Source organism: Myxine glutinosa, chromosome 7, assembly GCF_964187855.1.
Source record: "Myxine glutinosa chromosome 7, kmMyxGlut1.1, whole genome shotgun sequence".
NCBI lineage: Eukaryota > Metazoa > Chordata > Myxini > Myxiniformes > Myxinidae > Myxine > Myxine glutinosa.
In genome coordinates this window covers 109,875,508-109,894,816 of record NC_136267.1, presented here as the reverse complement: position 1 = coordinate 109,894,816, position 19,309 = coordinate 109,875,508, and the positions used below count along the sequence as shown (strand labels likewise).

The 19,309-nt window shown below is 43.8% G+C and overlaps 1 protein-coding gene across 5 annotated transcripts in view; it reads left to right on the top strand.

Annotated features, from left to right (window-relative positions):
* Positions 1-19,309, top strand: part of LOC137431586 (hyccin) — a 576,074-nt gene that overhangs the window by 525,555 nt on the left and 31,210 nt on the right. For all 5 annotated transcript variants that reach the window (XM_078782117.1, XM_078782116.1, XM_078782119.1 and 2 more), the window contains exons 2-4: positions 5,120-5,189; positions 8,399-8,500; positions 17,917-18,096. In XM_078782117.1, the coding sequence (XP_078638243.1) occupies positions 5,120-5,189; positions 8,399-8,500; positions 17,917-18,096 (352 nt within the window). The remainder of the gene's footprint in view (positions 1-5,119; positions 5,190-8,398; positions 8,501-17,916; positions 18,097-19,309) is intronic.

Genomic DNA, 19,309 nt, shown 5'->3' with positions numbered 1-19,309 from the left:
ACTGATTTGTTGATATTTGGGTTGAAAGTGTTCTCTTGTTTTTTTAAAACAACTTATAGTCCCTACTAGCAGAAGTACCCGGCATTGCCGGGTGGGGGAGGGGAGGGGGAAGGGGAGGGGAACGGGGGGGAGGGGAGGAGAGGAGAGGAGAGGAGAGAAGAGGGGGGAGGGGGAGGGATGGGAGGGGGAGAGGGGAGGGAGGGGGGACGGGAGGAGGGGGGAGGGGAGGGCGGGGGGGGGGGGAGTAGGGGAGGGGAGGGTGGGGGGGAGTAGGGGAGGGGAGGGTGGGGGGGAGTAGGGGAGGGGAGGGCAGGGGGGGAGTAGGGGAGGGAAGGGCGGGGGGGGAGTAGGGGGGGAGTGGGAGGGGGAAAAGGGGGGGGAGGGGGAAAAGGGAGGGGGGGGAGGGGGAAAAGGGAGGGGGAGGAGGGGGGGAGGGGGAAGGGGGAGGGAAGGGGAGGGCCAGTCAACAATGACGTTGCTGTTCTCATGGTCGGAGAGCAGCACAACAATCGCGACATCGTCCTGCATCTTCGCAACAGCACGAAGCGGATTTTGGAGACTCACCGATCCTGTGACGCCCTCCAGTACCGGCGTTGCCGGGCGGGGGAAGGGAGACCCGTACATTACACACATTACAACATTACACACACACAAACTGTGTTTTATGTTCAATGGTCTGGCGGCGGGAATGGAACATCACGTGATCGCTCTGAGTGAATCAGCGCGCTGCTCTGCCACCAGGTCAGATTCCGTGTATAATATTCCTCGCTGAAATGCGCTGAGGTAAATATGAATAAAAAATATGGATCTCGTCAAATATTTTTAGGTAGGCCATGTCCTTCCCAGGCTCAATGGCCATGTCTGTGCCAAATATCAAGTACGTGAGCCTCTCCGTTTAGGAGTCTATCGGTAACATTACACACACACAAACTGTGTTTTATATATATATAGATTAACCCCATATATGGGTTAAATAGGAATAAATAGGATTTTTATGGCTGTCCCTATTCACCCCGTTTTACGGGTGAATAGGGACAGTCACTAACACAAAAAAAATAATCAAGAAATAGGGACAGTTTGTAAAAACTTTTTATCCCATATTTTTTTTCATTGGCACCGTGGTTTATATTATGGGTGCATATTATGTGCATCCATCTGAGCTATCAATTTAGCAATAAGTTGGAAACTCAGGATTGTTTCTTGATTATTATTTTTTTGTATTAGTGACTGTCCCTATTCACCCGTAAAACGGGGTGAATAGGGACAGCCATAAAAATCCTATTTATTCCTATTTAACCCATATATGGGGTTAATAGGGACTATAAGTTGCTTTAAAAAAAAACAAGAGAACTCTTTCAACCCAAATATCAACAAATCAGTATGGTTATCAATTTTCAGCAAAAATAGTTTCCGAACTTTTTTTCAGTTTGTGTCCCTATTCACCTTGCTGTCCCTATTCACCCCATTTTACGGTAACTGTGAAATTCAGCATTCGGACAAATATAGCGGCGCCTCACATATGGTTTCCATCGCACCTGTTATTCAAAGTTCACAAACAAATCTAATATAGATCGTGCTAGGAAACACAAAGCAAGAGTTGAAAAGACCCTTCTCATGTCATTTTGTTCAAGACTGTGCAGGGTAAGGTGTTCTATGAACTCTTTTTTAACTCGACCAACACCTAAAATGTAGCGTACCTCAAGGGTCTCTTATTTGCCCACAACTATTCTCTTATTAAGCCACCCTATATACTCTATAGGAGAGGGGGAGGCTTATTGTTGTTGGAGGGTTTGTATATACATTTAGTGTCCCCAAGTTAGAGTTAGAGTTAGTTAGAGTTAGAGTTAGAGTTAGTTAGTTAGAGTTTCTTAGACCCCAAGGAGTACTAAACTACCATTTGGGGTTTTCTCAGAATCAGGCGAGCACACTTGTTCTGCACTTTCTGTAATGTATACTAATCCTGTTTACTACACTTCTCCTATTCTCTCTTTCCTATCACATCTATATGCATCTTCTAGCCTTCAAATCCTGTCCTCCAATTTCTCTCATTACAGCAAGCAAGACATTGTTTAACTATATCATACTCCTTGCATTAAACCCTTCCTTTAATTATTTTCTGAATTATAAAAGAGCTTTTTAACTCACCAACCAAAGGTGGACAGAGGTTGTTTATTTGTTTGTCTGTGAGCAGGATATCTCAGGTTTTGGACGGATTCGGATGAAACTTGGTGGACAGGCTGGGAGTGCGATCAGGACGAATTGATTCGATTTTGGTGAAAATCTGAATCAGAATGCGAAAATATTTTGAGTGATTCTTCACCACTGAGAGATGGGGCCAAAAACGATATATAGCACGATATATCAAAAAGTTGTGGGCAGACTATGACAAAACTTGGTGGATGAGTTGGGTAGGTGACAAGAACAAGCTGATTAGATTTTGGTTCAGGTGCGGATCCCGATCCGGCCTATCATTGGATACAAAACGTAAACTGCTCAGCCTGGTGGAAGTACATGCTCTCTCCGGAGTGTCGTTTTAGTTGCTGATGCAACGGTTACTGGCGTCATTTATAATACCCTCAGAGCAATGTGTACATTTGGGTACAATTAAAAGATGCAGGAGAAAGCAGAATATATCAGCGCTTATGGAACCCACTTGCACATTCTTACCTATCCAGGGACAATCAACATTTGACAGGTGCCATCAATCATCTGTGAGAGTAGATTTTAAAAAGACGAGTAGATTATATGTAGAGGGTAGCGTGGGTATGGCTCCTGATTCCCTTTTTTATTATTTTTTTTGTATACAAGGTCGAGGCTCATGTAAGAGCTAACATTGATCGCAAAAAAGACAAACTAACACATAAAACATATGATAAAGGGAGTGGGAGAACAAGATGGAGAGCAGGGACATCAGGAGATCTGTGGGAGGGAGAGGAGGCATGGGAAGGGGGGGGGCTGGGGGGGGGGGGAGTAGACAGAAAGGTGGGCTTGCATGAATCCTAACAGGAATGGCTGTGGCTCTTGTGGTCCAGATAGGCTGTGCAGAGGTTCGGGCAGCTCCTTACAGCTTGCAGCAGCCCATACAGGATTCCTGCAGACTTGTGCAATGTGTAAGCGCCCCCTTGGTTGATCTCCCGGTCCAAACAGGCAGACGTGAGCACAGGCTTGACCAAACGAGAGCCTGATGGACGAGAGTGAGACTAATCAAAAGTCTTGGCGCACAAGTCGAGAGCAGAGTTGAGACCTCCGGGTAAATGAGACGAGCGGAGAGCAGAGCAGAGTCGAGATGAGTGGAAAGGTCCGAGAGCAGTTTGTGGATGAGAACGCTTGGTGGAGAGCGCTTTTGATAAGTGTCAATGAGTGAGTTTTTGGATAAATATGTCGGTGTTTCCAGCAGAGTAAATCTTTCAGGCACCGAGTTGCACAGAAGCTTGAGTTATTGCAGCAGCTCATTAGGTTCCACATTACTTGAATTTGAATCACTTAGCAGGACAAGTATCTCGTTCCAGATTTTCCAAGATCACTGTCGCTGAAAGCTTTTTTGGCTGCGCTGCGATGTTGAATAGCTGTGAGATGCAGGGCTCAAATCTACTCCAGTGCAGTCAGACAAACATCAATTACTCTGAAGAAAAATTCAAGTTTCAACCTTTCCTGCGGGTCTGAAACCAGTTTATCAACAGACTCGTATGAAAAGTACCACTTTTTTGGTATGCACGCAAATTCACTCAAATTTCTAGCACTTACTCTGGCTCGCGGAAGTACTCAGGAGCTTAAGCTCAGGTTCCGCCATGTTGTCTATTCTGAACTACTGGACTTTCAAGATGCTTTGAAATAATAGAAAGCTGATGTGGGGGCCATTTTGTGGGGGTGGGGAGGGGTTGGCAGTGGCTGCGGCCTTCGCAGTGTATATGTACATCCTATCTATCCTATCTCTCAATGTTGTATATAACCATGGTGTTGTTCTTTTTCGATTTGTCACCATGCTCCTTTTCGATTTTTACCTTCGCAAAAGCGGAAGGTTATGTTTTGATCGCTGTGTATTTATTTGTATGTCTGTGTGTGTGTATGTTAATCGCATAACTCAAAAAGTATTCAACCGAATTGCATGAAATTTGGTGGGATGATTGGTTATTATACGGGACACATTTGATTAGATTTTGGGAAACAGATTTGCTCAAATTCTGACTATTTTTAACTCGATCGTATTTCACTCAAAGTTATGAGCGACTGAAGAAGAAGATGTCCATCCAGGACGTCATCACTATAACGCGATCTCCCGCGATCATTTCAACCTCAAAAAAAATTATAATTGCAGATTTGACAATAGATGAGGCATATTAACAAACGAATGAAACATATTTGCTCAAATTCTGACTATTTTTAACTCGATCGTATTTCACTCAAAGTTATGCGCGACTGAAGAAGAAGATGTCCATCCAGGACGTCATCACTATAACGCGATCTCCCGCGATCATTTCAACCTCAAAAAAAATTATAATTGCAGATTTGACAATAGATGAGGCATATTAACAAACGAATGAAACAGATTTGCTCAAATTCTGACTATTTTTAACTCGATCGTATTTCACTCAAAGTTATGCGCGACTGAAGAAGAAGATGTCCATCCAGGACGTCATCACTATAACGCAATCTCCCGCGATCATTTCAACCTCAAAAAAAATTATAATTGCAGATTTGTCAAGAGATGAGGCATATTAACAAACGAATGAAACAGATTTGCTCAAATTCTGACTATTTTTAACTCGATCGTATTTCACTCAAAGTTATGAGCGACTGAAGAAGAGGATGTCCATCCAAGACGTCATCACTATAACGCGATCTCCCGCAATCATTTCAACCTCAAATGAAATTCAAATTGCAGATTTGTCAATCGGGGAGGCATATTAACAGACGAATGAAACAGATTTGCTCAAATTCTGATTTTTAAAAATCGATCGCATTTCACATAAAGTTTCACATCGCATACACTCCCATGCCAAGTACAGAACAGTAGCTGCGGCGAAGGTATGCGCTCTACCGAGTGCCCGGATTCTAGTTATGATTGTTATTATTTTGTATTTATTACAGCACATCCTCCCCGTGTATCCTTTTTCTGCAGGATGAATAGAAATGCTACAGTGATGATCAACAAAGACAGTGTTGTAAAGACATGGCTTTCAGAGTTCAAGGTAAATGACAATTTTGGTTAACTTTAACCACTTGTAGATTTTGATTCACGAGTTATCAAGTGACCACTATATTCGTCATGTGTGTCTGTCTGTCTGTGTGTGTGTGTGTCTGTCTGTCCGCAGCATAACTACCCGATGATATCATCCGATCTTGATGAAACTTGGGTGGGAGGTTGATATCATGATCTAGTTGTGTCCTGCCTAGAGTGAGCGTATTGCGCCCATTGTGGGCGGAGCCACGCCCGAAAAAGACGTCTTGTTAGGGGGTAATCGAGTTCAAGCTACATCTTCACCGAGGGGTTTGGTGGAATCTGACAGGGGTTTCGATATTTGGTTAGGCCAATGTCATGTCTAGCCCCACTGAGCTCGATTTTTTCCTTTTTTTTTCCTTTTTTTTTTCATTTTTCACCCAATTTTCGGTATTGTGTAGCTAACTAACCTCATAACTGATTATACATTATTTTCTATCTCATTTCAAGGTCAGTAACCTTCGTTTTGACATTTCCGGGCCTGGCCTGTCCGGACCTGTTTCGGTTATAGTCCGTCCTTTGTCATTGAATACCGCTTGCTCGTGAACCATCGTCGTCTCCTGACTTGTCTTTCTTTATTTTTACAATTTCCAGCTGACATGATTGATCAAAATTCATATTTTGTAACGCAAGGTCACTTCTTTATTTAAAATAACTTGTATAAAGATTTGTGGTTGGGAGTATAAGAATGATTCATAATGGGTTCTCTAGCCTCTTATAATCAAACAAATAAAATGTTGTTCATCTCGACGTTTCAATCATCAACACGTGGTACGTGCAGCCATTGACTTTCCTCAGGAGTTAAAAAAAACTCCTCGATTTCCCTCCCATATAAATACTAATAAGGGGGTGGGCTATGTTGGATGACCAATCACAAAGTGGTGTTTTCATTTGACCATATTTTGGCTTCGTTATGTTGACGATCTCTTATCACGACGGTGTACAGAAAACCTCCACAAACCGACCACTACCTTGACTTTGAATCATGTAGTCAGGTTCACTATGTCAATAAATTATATTTCGTTCAAAATCATGGTAGATTAGCAAACCTATACATTTTTGGAAAGGTTATAGCATAAGGAAACTAAAAATCAATGTTTACATTTGGAGAGATACATGTATGGCGGCCATTTTGGATTTTCAAAATGGCCACTGTAAAGTACATATTTTGTTCTATTTCTGCCTCTAATTACCCTAAAAACTTTTAAAAATATACTAAACCTATATTTTCAGGGACAAGGAATCCAATGAAAGTATCAAATTAGTGCTATGGGGAATGGTAAGACACGAATCAGAGGTTTTGAATTGCAAAATACTGTCTTTATATTCGCGATAAGTTGCATAATCAAATACATGTTATCATTTTGTACAGGCAGTTAATAGCATCAAAATGTGTCACAATAATTCATATCACCAAACATACACAGGCAGTCAGCAAAATCATATATACACATGCAGTCAGTATAACTTCACATCTACACAGGCAGTCAATGACAAAATATACACAGGCAGTCAATGGCATCAAACATACACGATTACAGAATATGCCATTTAGAGTTCGTCATCACTGTCCTGTGTGTCGTATCCGACAATATAGTCCGCATCGTTTTCACAGTCCGTTCCACACAAGCAAAGGTCGGTCAAATTGATTGGCAAATCGAATTGGTCGAATGGTCGATCGAATCGAATTCGATGAATCGAATCGAATCGATCGAATTGGTCGAATGGTCGAATTGGTCGAATGGAATTGGTCGAATGGTCGAATTGGTCGAATCGAATTGGTCGGAATTGGCAAATGTAAACATTGATTTTCAGATTTTCCATGTAATAACGTTTCCAAAAATGTATAGGTTTGCTAATCTACCATGATTTTGAACGAAACAACATAGTGAACCTGACTAATGCCATTAAATCAATACGCTCGTGAAACAAGAATGAGACCCGTCCACAACAAAAGGAAGGATTCAGCAAATTAAACATTTTAGGTGTGTATTAAAGGCAAACGGCTATCGTGACCGTTGATTCCCAAAAACTAAGATGGTCCTGACAACACCGGAGGATTGGGGGACCCAACAAGAACAATGAAAAGGCCTCTGTGTATTACCCTTTAAACCTGATGTAACACAATGGTTTGACAATTTTTTGAGGTCAGCGGAGTAAGGGTTAATTTAAGATCCACGTATACAAACGGGCCCTCAGCAAGATCAAAGACAGAGTAGATAGAAACGATCGGGCAGTTGTCGTGTCCACAATTCCACGCAGCTGTGAAGCAGAGTACGTGGGAGAGACTGGAAGGAATTTGCACCAACGCCTCAAAGAACATCGTACGGTATTTGAATGTAACCATCCTGAAAGGCCGGCCATCGCAAAACATATGGCCTTAGAGTGGGCCACACACCCTTATTTTACCAACCGATTGCTCTGAAACCCGATAAAGCCCTTCTACTCGAGGGTCCTCGGTATCGCCTGGTCTTAGATATTTCAATTTCATATCAGGGGTGCTCCCAAGGGAGTCCCCCCAAATTAGCAGTGGTCTGAACTACAACGTCAAGAGATGCCAGTCCGCCCCTCAGGGCTAAAAAAATTTTTTTACTTACCTTGTGTACCGACAAGCCCCAGATATGACCTTTCCATCCGTAAGAAGCACGGAGGTTTGCTTAGAACGCACCATCTTCCGCCTTTCAGGGGTGCACATCACCAGGAGTTTTTGCAATACGGACTGTAACATATCGACTCTTTGGACGAGTTGATCAGGAAGTTCTCCAACTGTTTAGTTGTGCAGAGGCACACCCTTTTCTCGCAGGTATGCTTACAAGTACTTTCGGGTTAAAATATATATTTTAGTCGTTTCATTCCACAATCCTTATCTTCTCGGCATTAAGGATGTCTAGGCCATCCCGATTTACTTTGTTACTAAAGGTTTCTGCACATGCGCTCTGAAAACCGGGGTGGCAATTTGAATTTTGAAAGTTGTGCATTGCCTCCACGTGTCTAAGGTTCTTACTTTAGGTAAACAACTATTTGGAATTTGCAATTAAGATAAAATTAAGAGTAGGGTGCTCTCGTATTGGTGTCATTTGTAACATCCTTTAAATGTTAATTATATGCTTTAGGGATAGGTATTACTGTTCAATAAATGATTATATTTGTTGTAAAATGTGCATGCGTGTGTGCATGCAGGCCTTGTCGGAGTGTGACATCCCACTCTATGCCAAAACGATTAATGGAAACATGCTCGTCATCAATGCCTTGCATGAAGTCCTAGGTGAACGGGGCAATGAGGTGAGGCCACAGATTTATGGTTTTCTACTCAATCATTCCATTCCACGAATTCTCTCCTGATAATACCACATGTGTGTTCTAATTACACTGGTCAACAAAATTTTTTAAGCTTTATGGTTCTAGTATATATTTGAGGTGATTCTAACGAACATGAACCTGTAGATTTCGTTTATGATATCCAATTTTCACTCGCACATCCAGTTTTTGAGAACCAGTATACCACAGACATACCACTTCATTTGAAATTCACAAACCTCTTGTTGACCCTGAGAAGGTATTCTTTCCACCACTTCATTTGAAACTTGGTTTGATGAAGAACTTTGTGAAGGCCATGGATCAAGATGGTGCCGGCTTCCACTACTTGCTAATGAAGTTCCAAGGTATTGTATCTAAGGCCAAAGTAAAGGCGGGTGTTTTTAATGGTCCTCAGATTCGTCTTGTACTCACTAATCAGGACTTTGTAACGAGACTATCTGAGCTGGAAAGCGTTGCTTGGGATAGCTTTGTGGCTCTTGTTAACAATTACCTTGGAAATTTTCGAGCACCAAATTATGAAGAGCTTGTGGACAAGATGTTGAAGAGTTACCGGGCGCTCGGTGCTCGAATGTCACTCAAGATACATTTCTTCCATTCTCATCTTTTTTATCATCATCATCATCATTTTTTCTCATCATTCTCATCATCATTCTCATCTTTTTTCTACATTCCCTAAACTCTCCTGCACTCCATCCTCCACCCAGCATCCTTAAGTGTATTTTTGACTCGAAGGTCGCAAGAAACTCATTTTGCAATAAATGTTCGTTTCCCATTAATCGTACACTTTCTAAAATCCAATCTCACCCCTCCCCTCCAAATCTTCCCCATAACCCCTCCCCTCCAAATCTTCCCCATCACCCCTCCCCTCCAAATCTTCCCCATCACCCATCCCTTTCAAATCTTTCCCCTTTCCCCTCCCCTCCTAATCCTCCCCATCACCCATCCCTTTCAAATCTCCCCCCCTTGCCCCCTCCCTCCTAAACTACCCCCTCACCCCTCCCCTCCAAGACTCCCCCTCGCCCCTCCCCTCCTAGACTCCTCCCTCACTCCTCCCCTCCAAATCTCCCCCATATCCCATCCCTTTCAAATCCCTCCCCTTGTCCCTTCCCTCCTAAACTCCCCCCTCGCCCCTCCCCTTCAAATCTCCCCATCCTCATTTCTTCTCAATATTCCCCCCTCTCACTCCCCCTCCTCAAAGCGTCCTCCCCGCTTCTTCCCCCTTCCAACTCTCACCTCCATCTCCCCCAAACCTTCTGCCTCGCTCTTCCCCCTCCTCAAATAACACCTCATTGTGCCTCACCCAATCACCATCAAACCTTTTGTCCGCCCCATCCTTCCCTTTCTCCGAGCTATTCTGAAATCTCTGACACACCTTCAACAGCTCCCCCTACCTCTTCCACCTCTTCCACATCTTACCCTACCCCTCCTCCCCCCTGTTCTGTATCCAATGCTCCCCCTTCCTCTTAATCAACGGTATGGACCTCAAACATCCGGGGACTTCGTTCAAACTTAACTGATCTCTCCATACAGGTTGCTTCTGTCAAACCAGACGTGATCTTCTTAACAGAAACTTTCCTCCTTCATGATGTCTCTGATTCCTTGGTATCTCTCCCGGGTTGCTCCCTCCTCCGGTATGATAGACCTGAGCCTCGTCCTGGAGGTGGGGTTGCTATCTTTATCAAAAACTCTCTTCCTCACTCGCCCTGCACTGCACTCTCTCCATCTCACCCCCAGGAATACCTCTGGCTACGGCTTCCCCTTCGCTCCCACCTCTTGCTCATATGTGTGTTCTACCGTCCACCAAACAGTGATGACTCCATCTACATCTCGCTGTCTGATAATATGGACCAACTTCTATCTACTCATCCCAACTCTCTCTTCCCCATATGTGGTGATTTCAATTGTCACCATGCCAGTTGGCTGGGTGTGGGTTCCTCTCTCACCAGCCATGGCTCCTCAGCAAAGGACTTCTGCGACTCACTGGGACTGACACAATCTGTCAATTTCCCGACCCGGATCTCATTCAACGGAGCATCTTCTCTTCTGGACTTGGTTATGACTAACTTCCCTGAAAATGTCTGCTGCTCTTCTTCTGCTCCAATCGGATCATCTGATCATGTGCTTGTTAAAGTGGACATCTCTCTGACCATTCTCAGGGAGCCTGCTCAGCGTCGACGAGTCTGGCATTTCACTCAGGCCAACTGGCACGGTCTTCAAGCAGCCATCAATCATCTGGACTGGTCTCCCATCTCCACCACCTCTGACATCAACTCATCCTGGGAATTCTTCCAAAGTAAATTGCTCTCTCTCATGCACAGATTTATCCCATCTCGTCTTCAGTTGTCATACCCTTCCTCCCATCCAAGGTACACGGAATCTTGTGGTGAGGCTGTTGCCCAGAAACAACTTGCCTTCGTCTCCTGGAAAGCAAATCCAACGGAAGGAAATCTCATTTCCTTTCACAAAGCCCGAAACAAGTGTGTGTCCACCCTCAGGAGAGCCAGGAAACAATATCTCTCCGTTCTCAAGACCGAACTCTCTTATCTGTCTCCCTCTTACAAATCCTGGTGGCGTCTGGTCAAATCTGTTTCTGGTGTTTGTTCCCCCTCCATCCCCTCCCTTACCTCAAACGGCTACACAGCTGACTCCGCACGTGAAAAAGCTGAATGCCTCAACTCTGTGTTTGCCTCTAAATCTTGTGTCCCAAACCCATCCCTCTCTGTACCCACCATACCCAGTCGTACCCAGCTGCTCCTGGACTCCGTGTCCTTTCCTCCTGACAAGGTGGAAAAGTTTCTGTCAACCCTCGAATCTGATTCTGCAACTGGACCTGACGGCATCAGCCCACGGGTCCTAAAATCCTGTTCTTCCGCTCTTTCACTCCCTCTCTCTGTTCTCTTCACCCTCTCTTTTGCTCAAGGTCAACTGCCATCTGCTTGGAAATCAGCCAACATCACCGCTTTGCACAAAAAAGGTGCAAAAACAGATCCTAGCAACTACAGACCAATCAGCCTTCTCCCAATTATCAGCAAAGTCATGGAATACATCATTGCTTCGGATATGAAATCTTTCCTCTTCTCCAATGGCTTGATCTCTGATCATCAATTTGGTTTCAGAGCAGGTCACTCTACTCTGGACATGCTGCTTCTGCTGTCTCAACAATGGATGGAGGTCCTCAATGCCAAACAGGAAATTAGAGCTGTCTCCCTCGACATATCACGTGCCTTCGATACGGTCTGGCACCCCGCTCTGCTCACCAAACTCTCCCCCTTTGGTATCCATGGAAATCTCCACGCATGGCTGGCGGACTTCCTCTCTAGTCATAGTCAACGTGTGGCCCTGAATGGGTTTCTCTCATCTCCTCTTCCTGTTCAGGCTGGAGTTCCCCAAGGCAATGTTCTGGGCCCTGTGCTTTTTCTGGTCTTCATCAATGATCTCTCTGACTCTCTTGAAAATCCTCTCTATCTCTTTGCTGATGACTCCACTCTCTGCCGCTCCATTCCTCATCCCTCAGATCGGCAGTCTGCACCCTCCTCACTCTCTGCAGACCTGGACAAAATCAGACTGGGCAAACAAGTGGAACATGTCTTTCAATCCTGACAAATCTCACACTCTTACGATGTCTCTCCGAAAAGACCGACTGGACAACCCTCCCATCTACTTTCTGAATTATCCTCTCCAAGAAGTTCTGTCACTCAAGCTTTTGGGTCTCACTATCTGCCATGATCTTTCCTGGGAAAACCACATTTCCAAGCTGGCCTCCAAAGCCAGTCGCCGACTGGGCATCCTCCGTCGTGCGAAGTCCTTCCTCGGCACACCTGAGCTCCTCACCACATACAAGGCTTTCATCCGCAGCTCAATGGAGTACTGCTCTCCCCTCTGGGCTGGTGCTCCTGCCTCACACCTAGCTCGTCTTCACGCTGTTGAAACCAAAGCGTTCAGAATCATTGGAATCTCTCGCGATGACGCTATCTCCGAGGACCTTTCACTTAATCACCGCAGGCAGGTTGGTGGTCTTTCCGTCTTCTACCGACTCCTCCCCGGCCTTGCTCCCCCAGCTCTCTCTGGGCTCTGTCCCCCAAATATTCCTGCAGGTCGCACAAGATCTGCCTGCAATCCTCTTATGGTTAAACTGCCAAAATCGAGACTCTCTGCTCACCTTCACTCCTTCATTCCTCTTTTCTCCCACCTCTGGAACAAACTCCCTCACTCTCTTCAATCCCACTCCTCCCTCCAGGTCTTTAAAACGGCTGTTCACCACCATCCCTTATCTTCACCAATCCAAAACCTTGATCTTTTCTACCCCCGCTAATTTCACCCCAAATCCACTTTTTTGAGGTGACTTTTGACTTCTTTCCTGGAAGTCCTTGGTGTCCTTGCGTTTTCTACCTATCCTGCCTCCCCCCAGGCCCTCTCCCTCCAAAAACATCCCCCGATGTCCCTGCTCTCAAATGTTGTGTTTGTGTGCTTCCTCCCCTTCTCTCCCCATCTTGTCGACCGCTCCCCTTTTTATATACTTTGTTTGCTTGTTTGTTTGATTTGTTTGTTTGATAAATGTTAGCTCTTTCACGAACCTCGACTCTGTATACAAAAAAAAAAATAAAAAAAAATCTGGATTTCTTTCCACAAAATATTGGCGATGTCAGTGATGACTGATGAGCATGGAGAAAGGTTTCACGAGGAAATTGCCATCATGGAGACTCGATATCAAGGCCGAGTCAATCCAAACATGATGGGCGATTACTGTTGGACTTTACAGCGTGAAAGTGATTGTTCCTACAAACGCAAAAGTAAAGTTCAGAAGCACTTTTTATGTGATGTAAATAAAAACGTGAAGTTCATATTATTTTTTGTGATATTTTATAAAGTTCATATTATTTTTGGAGATTTACATTTTTTTATGTGATGTAAATAAAAACTTTACGTTCATATTATTTTTTGTGACAATAAATAGACTTATTGAGACTCAAGAAATTCACTTGCTCTAAATATTTTTTTCCACACTTATGATGTTCTACGTCAAGGTTACGTGATAGCGAAATTTCAAGGTCAGATTCAGATTCGTGGGCACCAAATTAGTTAGAAACAGTTGAAAATAAGTCAGAACCAATTTGGCTGTTGACCAGTGTAATTAATGACTTATAACATTCTTCTCTTTTTTATTGTGAACATTGAGCAAAGAAAGCATGAGCTCGAAGTTACAATTTCAATTGCTTGTTCCATCCTTGAAGGATCAAACGTGATGATGCTTTTTGATATGGCACATGTCTGAAGATGTCAGATAAATGTGATTTCTTCTTGTCACAGCTGGAGTCCTTCTTACATTGATAAATAACATGAAAATGTACAAGTAATAATTTTATGAAATTCACTTGTTATGGCAACCTGCAATGTGTACCTGATGCTAGGATGAGTGTAAAATGACATGGCTAAGCAACTCGGGGCCATCCACATGTTGCATTACATCACTCCAAATCAGGGTGTCTGAAACGGACTTAGTGTGACATGGAGAAAGAGGTTCACAGAAGTGATATAACATTGCAGGTTTCAATGCATTTACCAAGAGACTTACAATATTGGGAAAACATGTCCTGGCAAATACCAATTCAGATATGAGAGACTGTTTTAAACCCTGAATGTGAGACTGCATGGTGCTTTTCAGAACTTGGTCAGTGTTAATTGGCTGAAATGCATTTCATTCATTTGGTTTAACCTTTAACTGTTTCAGTGCAGAAGTTTTTCTAATATATGAAAATGTGATTTTTTTTTTTCAGGCAGACTGAATAAAACATCAATTATATATAAGGCAACCATAGAAACAAACATTACAGATTGTTGAACAATGGTACCGGCCACAACCATGGCCCACAGTATGCTTCAGTGAGGCCACAATCGTGGCCAATATCACGTTCCCGTGAGGCTATGATCATGGCCAACATCTCGCAAACAGTTAAGGACCTAGAGACACATAGGCCTACTGTGTCCTTAAACCTTATCGTGGTGTATCTCCGATATTTTCCCTGCAATTTTAGATTATTTTATGTTTGTTCATTGGCAAACATTATAGCTGACACTGGGTAAGAGCTTTTGTCGTTTCCTTAATTTGTCTCTCCCCGAAGGGGGTGCGAGACTTGCCAATGCCCCTGTATGTTTGTCTGCGTGTGTGTGTGCCCACATCTATATATCATTACGGACTTGGGACTTACCATGTGTGGGACGTCTTTGACTCCTCCCGAACTCCCGGTCCTGAGGTCACCAGCTACAGATAACTCCGCGGTCCGGCAGGTTGCTCATCAACCACGAACGCCGATTGTTACTGTCGTACCTGGCAGGTTTCTCGCTACTTAACGCATTACCTTTTCAGTGATTGGGTATTATCAAGGGGGGCTCGTACCCTCGTTACATATCCGCAGGGGCGCCAAGAGGATGGTGGGGGTGGGGAGGGGGGGAGAGGTTAGGAGGGGTAACCACCCTTGGGCCTGGACCTGATGGGGCTCGTAATTCTTGCTTCAATTTTTTTTGTTTCATATAACGATTGTTTGTGACAATAAAACACCGGGGGAAGCTTTATTTTGTGTCTCCCTGCAAGGCACTCATGGAAATTCCTCAGCATGCCATTGTCATGCGCAGTAACACCCTCATAAACTAAACTACTGTGGGAACAATTTACATATTGATAATTGTGATGATGACGTAATGACGTAAATGAACAAAGGAGCGTTTCCCAAACCCCTTCCGGATGAAATGAGTTAAGAAACAAATCCGCATATATAAATAAGTGAATAACACCCAAATTTCCCACATGGTATGTTTCTGACGACAGAAATACAGAAACCTCTGCATAGGCTGTTAAAAGTTTTTTTGAAGGGGGCCCAACACTTAGTATGGCCCGGGGCTCATTCTGGCTCTCGGTGGCCCTGCGTATTGGCTTATTTACTTGATCAGGTGGAGCCGAGCGGAGCTGCGAGACACGGATCAGCTACATTACGGAGCCAATCGGTTGGGGTGGAATATCCCGTCTATCACTAGAACACCTCAACCAAGTCAATAGGAAAGAGCCGAAATGGGCAGGTTGGAAACGATGGTTTACCAAATAACTCAGCGCACAGTATTTACAAGGGTCAAAGAAAGCAACACATTTACAACAACAAAGAGCAACCAGAGATTGCAGACTGTCGCCAGGATGTGTTTGTGTGGTTTTATCCTTTGGTTCTCAAGGTCTTTTGGGTCTTATGGTTCCTCAGGGTCTTGGGGTATTTTGGGTCCTTGGGTTCTTTTGGGACCTCTGGGTCATCTCGGTCTTTTGGGTCTTTGGGATCTTTTGGATATTTGGAGGCCTTTGGGGTCTTTGTGGTCTTGAACTACTTACCATCCCTTAGAAATCGAAATTTCAGAAAGATATTTTAACTTTTTAGATACTGCATAGCCAAAAAATACCTAAAACAATGATTCTTACACCCACTAATTTCCATCCAATTAGCCACCCAACGTTTGGGTCATGGAAAAAGAAATTGAGCTCAAATCTCCCTGTTTTGCTCAAATATCAGTTCAGAAACAATTCTGAGCTCAGAAATCAGAAAGAGATTTAAAAAATCAATACTCATGAAGAAGACGAATTTGGGAAGAGAAGACTTTATTGGTAAGGATCACGAAAGTCAGAAAATGATGATCTAAAGAAAACAATAAAGCTCGTGGTTGAAGGAAGAAAGCTGAGTGACCGTCCCTAAAGACAGGGACTGGCAATGTCAAGTATGATGTGGAATGTTTGGGTTTGCATGAAACTGGCACAATAGGATGAGTAGATCCCAATGGAGGAATGCCATCATTCAACCAAGCCCCTGAAAAAGGGGGAAATGTTAATGAAACGTTTTGTTATTGTTGGTGTTTTGTATGTTAATTATATAGCGGATTTGTCTTGGATGGTTGTAGATGGGCTGGACACTTGTTGCGGATTGAGGAAGAGAGAATGGCAAAGAGAATGGACAGGTTGAGAGAACAAGGTAGGATGAAAAGAGGTAAACGACAGATGAGATGGGAGGATTGTGTGAAGAGGGATATCAGTAAAGTGGGCATGGTTGGAAAGTGGAGAGAGTTTGTGAGGAAAGAGGGAAGTGGAGGAGTATCGTGGTCAAGGCAGGACAGAAGCTTGGTACCATTGGACCTCAACCCTTATAAAGAAAGAGAAAGAGGAGGAGGAGGAGAAGAAGATCTGTTTTATGCAGGCTGGCAGGATAGCCTAGAGGCATGCACAATCGCCTCTAATCTATCTAGCCTGGGTTTGAATCTCAGTTCAGCTATAAACTGTCAGCCCAGGGCTTCACGGGCAGAGTGATTCAATGTGGGTGCCATCCCTCAGATGGAATTCGCAAGGAGAAGGCAAACAGGACTCCACCCTCCTCCGTGACAACCCTCATCCTTCAGACAGCCAGGCTGCAGCCTCTTCCCTCTCTTCAAACCTTGACAAAATCACAAGCCGGTCAACACACTTTCAGTGTGTCTTTCAATCCTGACAAATCTCACACACTCTCTCTCTCTCTCTCTCTCTCTGAAAGGACAATCTGGCAACTCCCCCATCTTTGTTAACAATCCTCTTGAGGAAGTTCAGTCACTAAAACTCTTGGGTTTCACTATGAGCCACAATCTTTCTTGGGCAAACAACATTTCCAAGTTGGCCTCCAAAGGCAGTCTCTCCTGGGCATTCTCCATCTTATAAACTTCTTTCTTGGCACACTTAAACCTCTAGCCACCTACAAGGCCTTCATCCACAGCTTGATGGAGTACTGCTTTTGCTTCTGGGCTGGCTCCCCTGCCTCACACCTTGCTCAGCTTGACGCCATGGAAACTAAGGCCTTCAAGATCATCGGAATCTCACGTACTGAAGCTGAGTCTATGGGCCCATTATTTTGCCATTGCGGACAGGTCGGTGGTCTCTCTTTCTTCGACCGCCTCCTTTCTGGTCTTGCTTACTGCATGATTCCTACAGGGTGCACACATTCCACCACCAATAAGAGGGGAGAGGAGATACAGGAGGTGATGAAACCCATTATCCTGCAATTGAAAGGGTTGGGTTGGAAAGTGTTAATGAGGATAGAAAAGATTATGGGTAGGGAGGTGGGATGCCATGAGTTGATTGGGCACCACCAGCTTAAGTCCCTGAGGTGCAGAGTGTGGTTGAGTCATTCAGGATGGTAGTTCCACAAACGGGAGAAAAGAGGAACAAAAGAGTGGACTGCATTGATTCATCCGCTCTATCCGTTTGTACAAATGCAATGATCGCCCATAATGTTCTGTATGATTTATGTACGAATGTTTTCTTAAGTGTCATATTTATGACAAAAAACATCCACAGCAGTGATGCATCATAAACCTTTGTTCCACAGCTCCTGGAACCCATGTGCCATCAGCTGGCCCAGTTTTGCTGTGCTGAACAGCAAGAGCTGTGCCTTTTTACCTTCCAGTTCTTACCGGAACTCATTTGGAAGCACCTCTCAGCCGTAGCCCGCCAAGACAAGCCTAGTCAGAGCTGTGTGGAAGGTCTGCTTCTTCAAATGTACAACCTGGTATGTATGCAAAAAAAAAAAACCACACATTGATTGAGAAAGCAATGGAGCTTTGGAAAACCACATTGATATTACAGCACTCAGAAGGAAAGGTCAAAATACCAGGGGTGAAGATATGTCGTGGGATCTTACAGGGAGGCGGAATAATCAGTGAAGTGGTATTCCAGCCCCTCCTATTTTGCCTGGTCCTGGACCCACTGAGCAACCTCATTAATGAGCAAGGACATGGATACACCCTGAGATCAAATAAGAAAATGTCCAAAGAGACACATATACTATACATGGACGATTTGAAACTCTCTGCACCAAACGACGAAAAATCGGCAGAACAACTCAAATTAGTGAAACGGTCCTCTGACAACATTCAAATGGAATTTGGGCCGGATAAGTATGCCAAGTGCACATTCGTACAAGGTAAACCAACAAAACGGACAACATAAAAATTCTCACAAATGCAACAATACAGGAACCAGACAACAAAGCATCATACAAATACCTCGGAGTAGAAGAGGTCAGTTCAACTGAGATGCAGAATGAATCATTATAAATGCCCAAGACCAAGAACACTACACCAATGGCTTTAGGAAACTAGATGGTGTTCATAGAATACTTACCCTGCACAGTCAACTAACTTGGTGCGAGCCAACTCTTCTGTTTTTAAAGGTTTTTTTTTTTTTCATCCAATATGGCTGCCAGACCACGTGAATGATTACATCATAAATTTATATTCTCTAATATAATTGTTGCATAGATCATGCTCAATAACTTTCAAAATAATCAGACTAAGCATTGTCCCTGTCGAATTATGACGTCATAATTACGGCACCAATGACGTCATCATTAATAACACCTATTCCCCATATGGAGTTCTTTACAATGAGCCACGTTTCAGTTTTTCCATAGTGGTTTTGGAGATGTAGAGGTACGACGTTTTTTGGTTTTTCCAAGATGGCACCTGTACCACATGACCGATGACGTCATGGTTATCAATAAAATATTCTACAGGAGGAGGCGCTCCTATGGTGAAAATGTTGTGTCCATCAGACCAACAGTTGCTGAGAAAAAAATTTCATAATGATCGGATAAGTGTTGTACTTGTCGAATTATGATGTCATAACGAAGGCACCATGACATCATCATTAACGTATCTTATTCCCCATGGGGAGTAGTTGACAATGAGCCAGGTCTCAATTTTCTCCATAAAGTGGTTTCA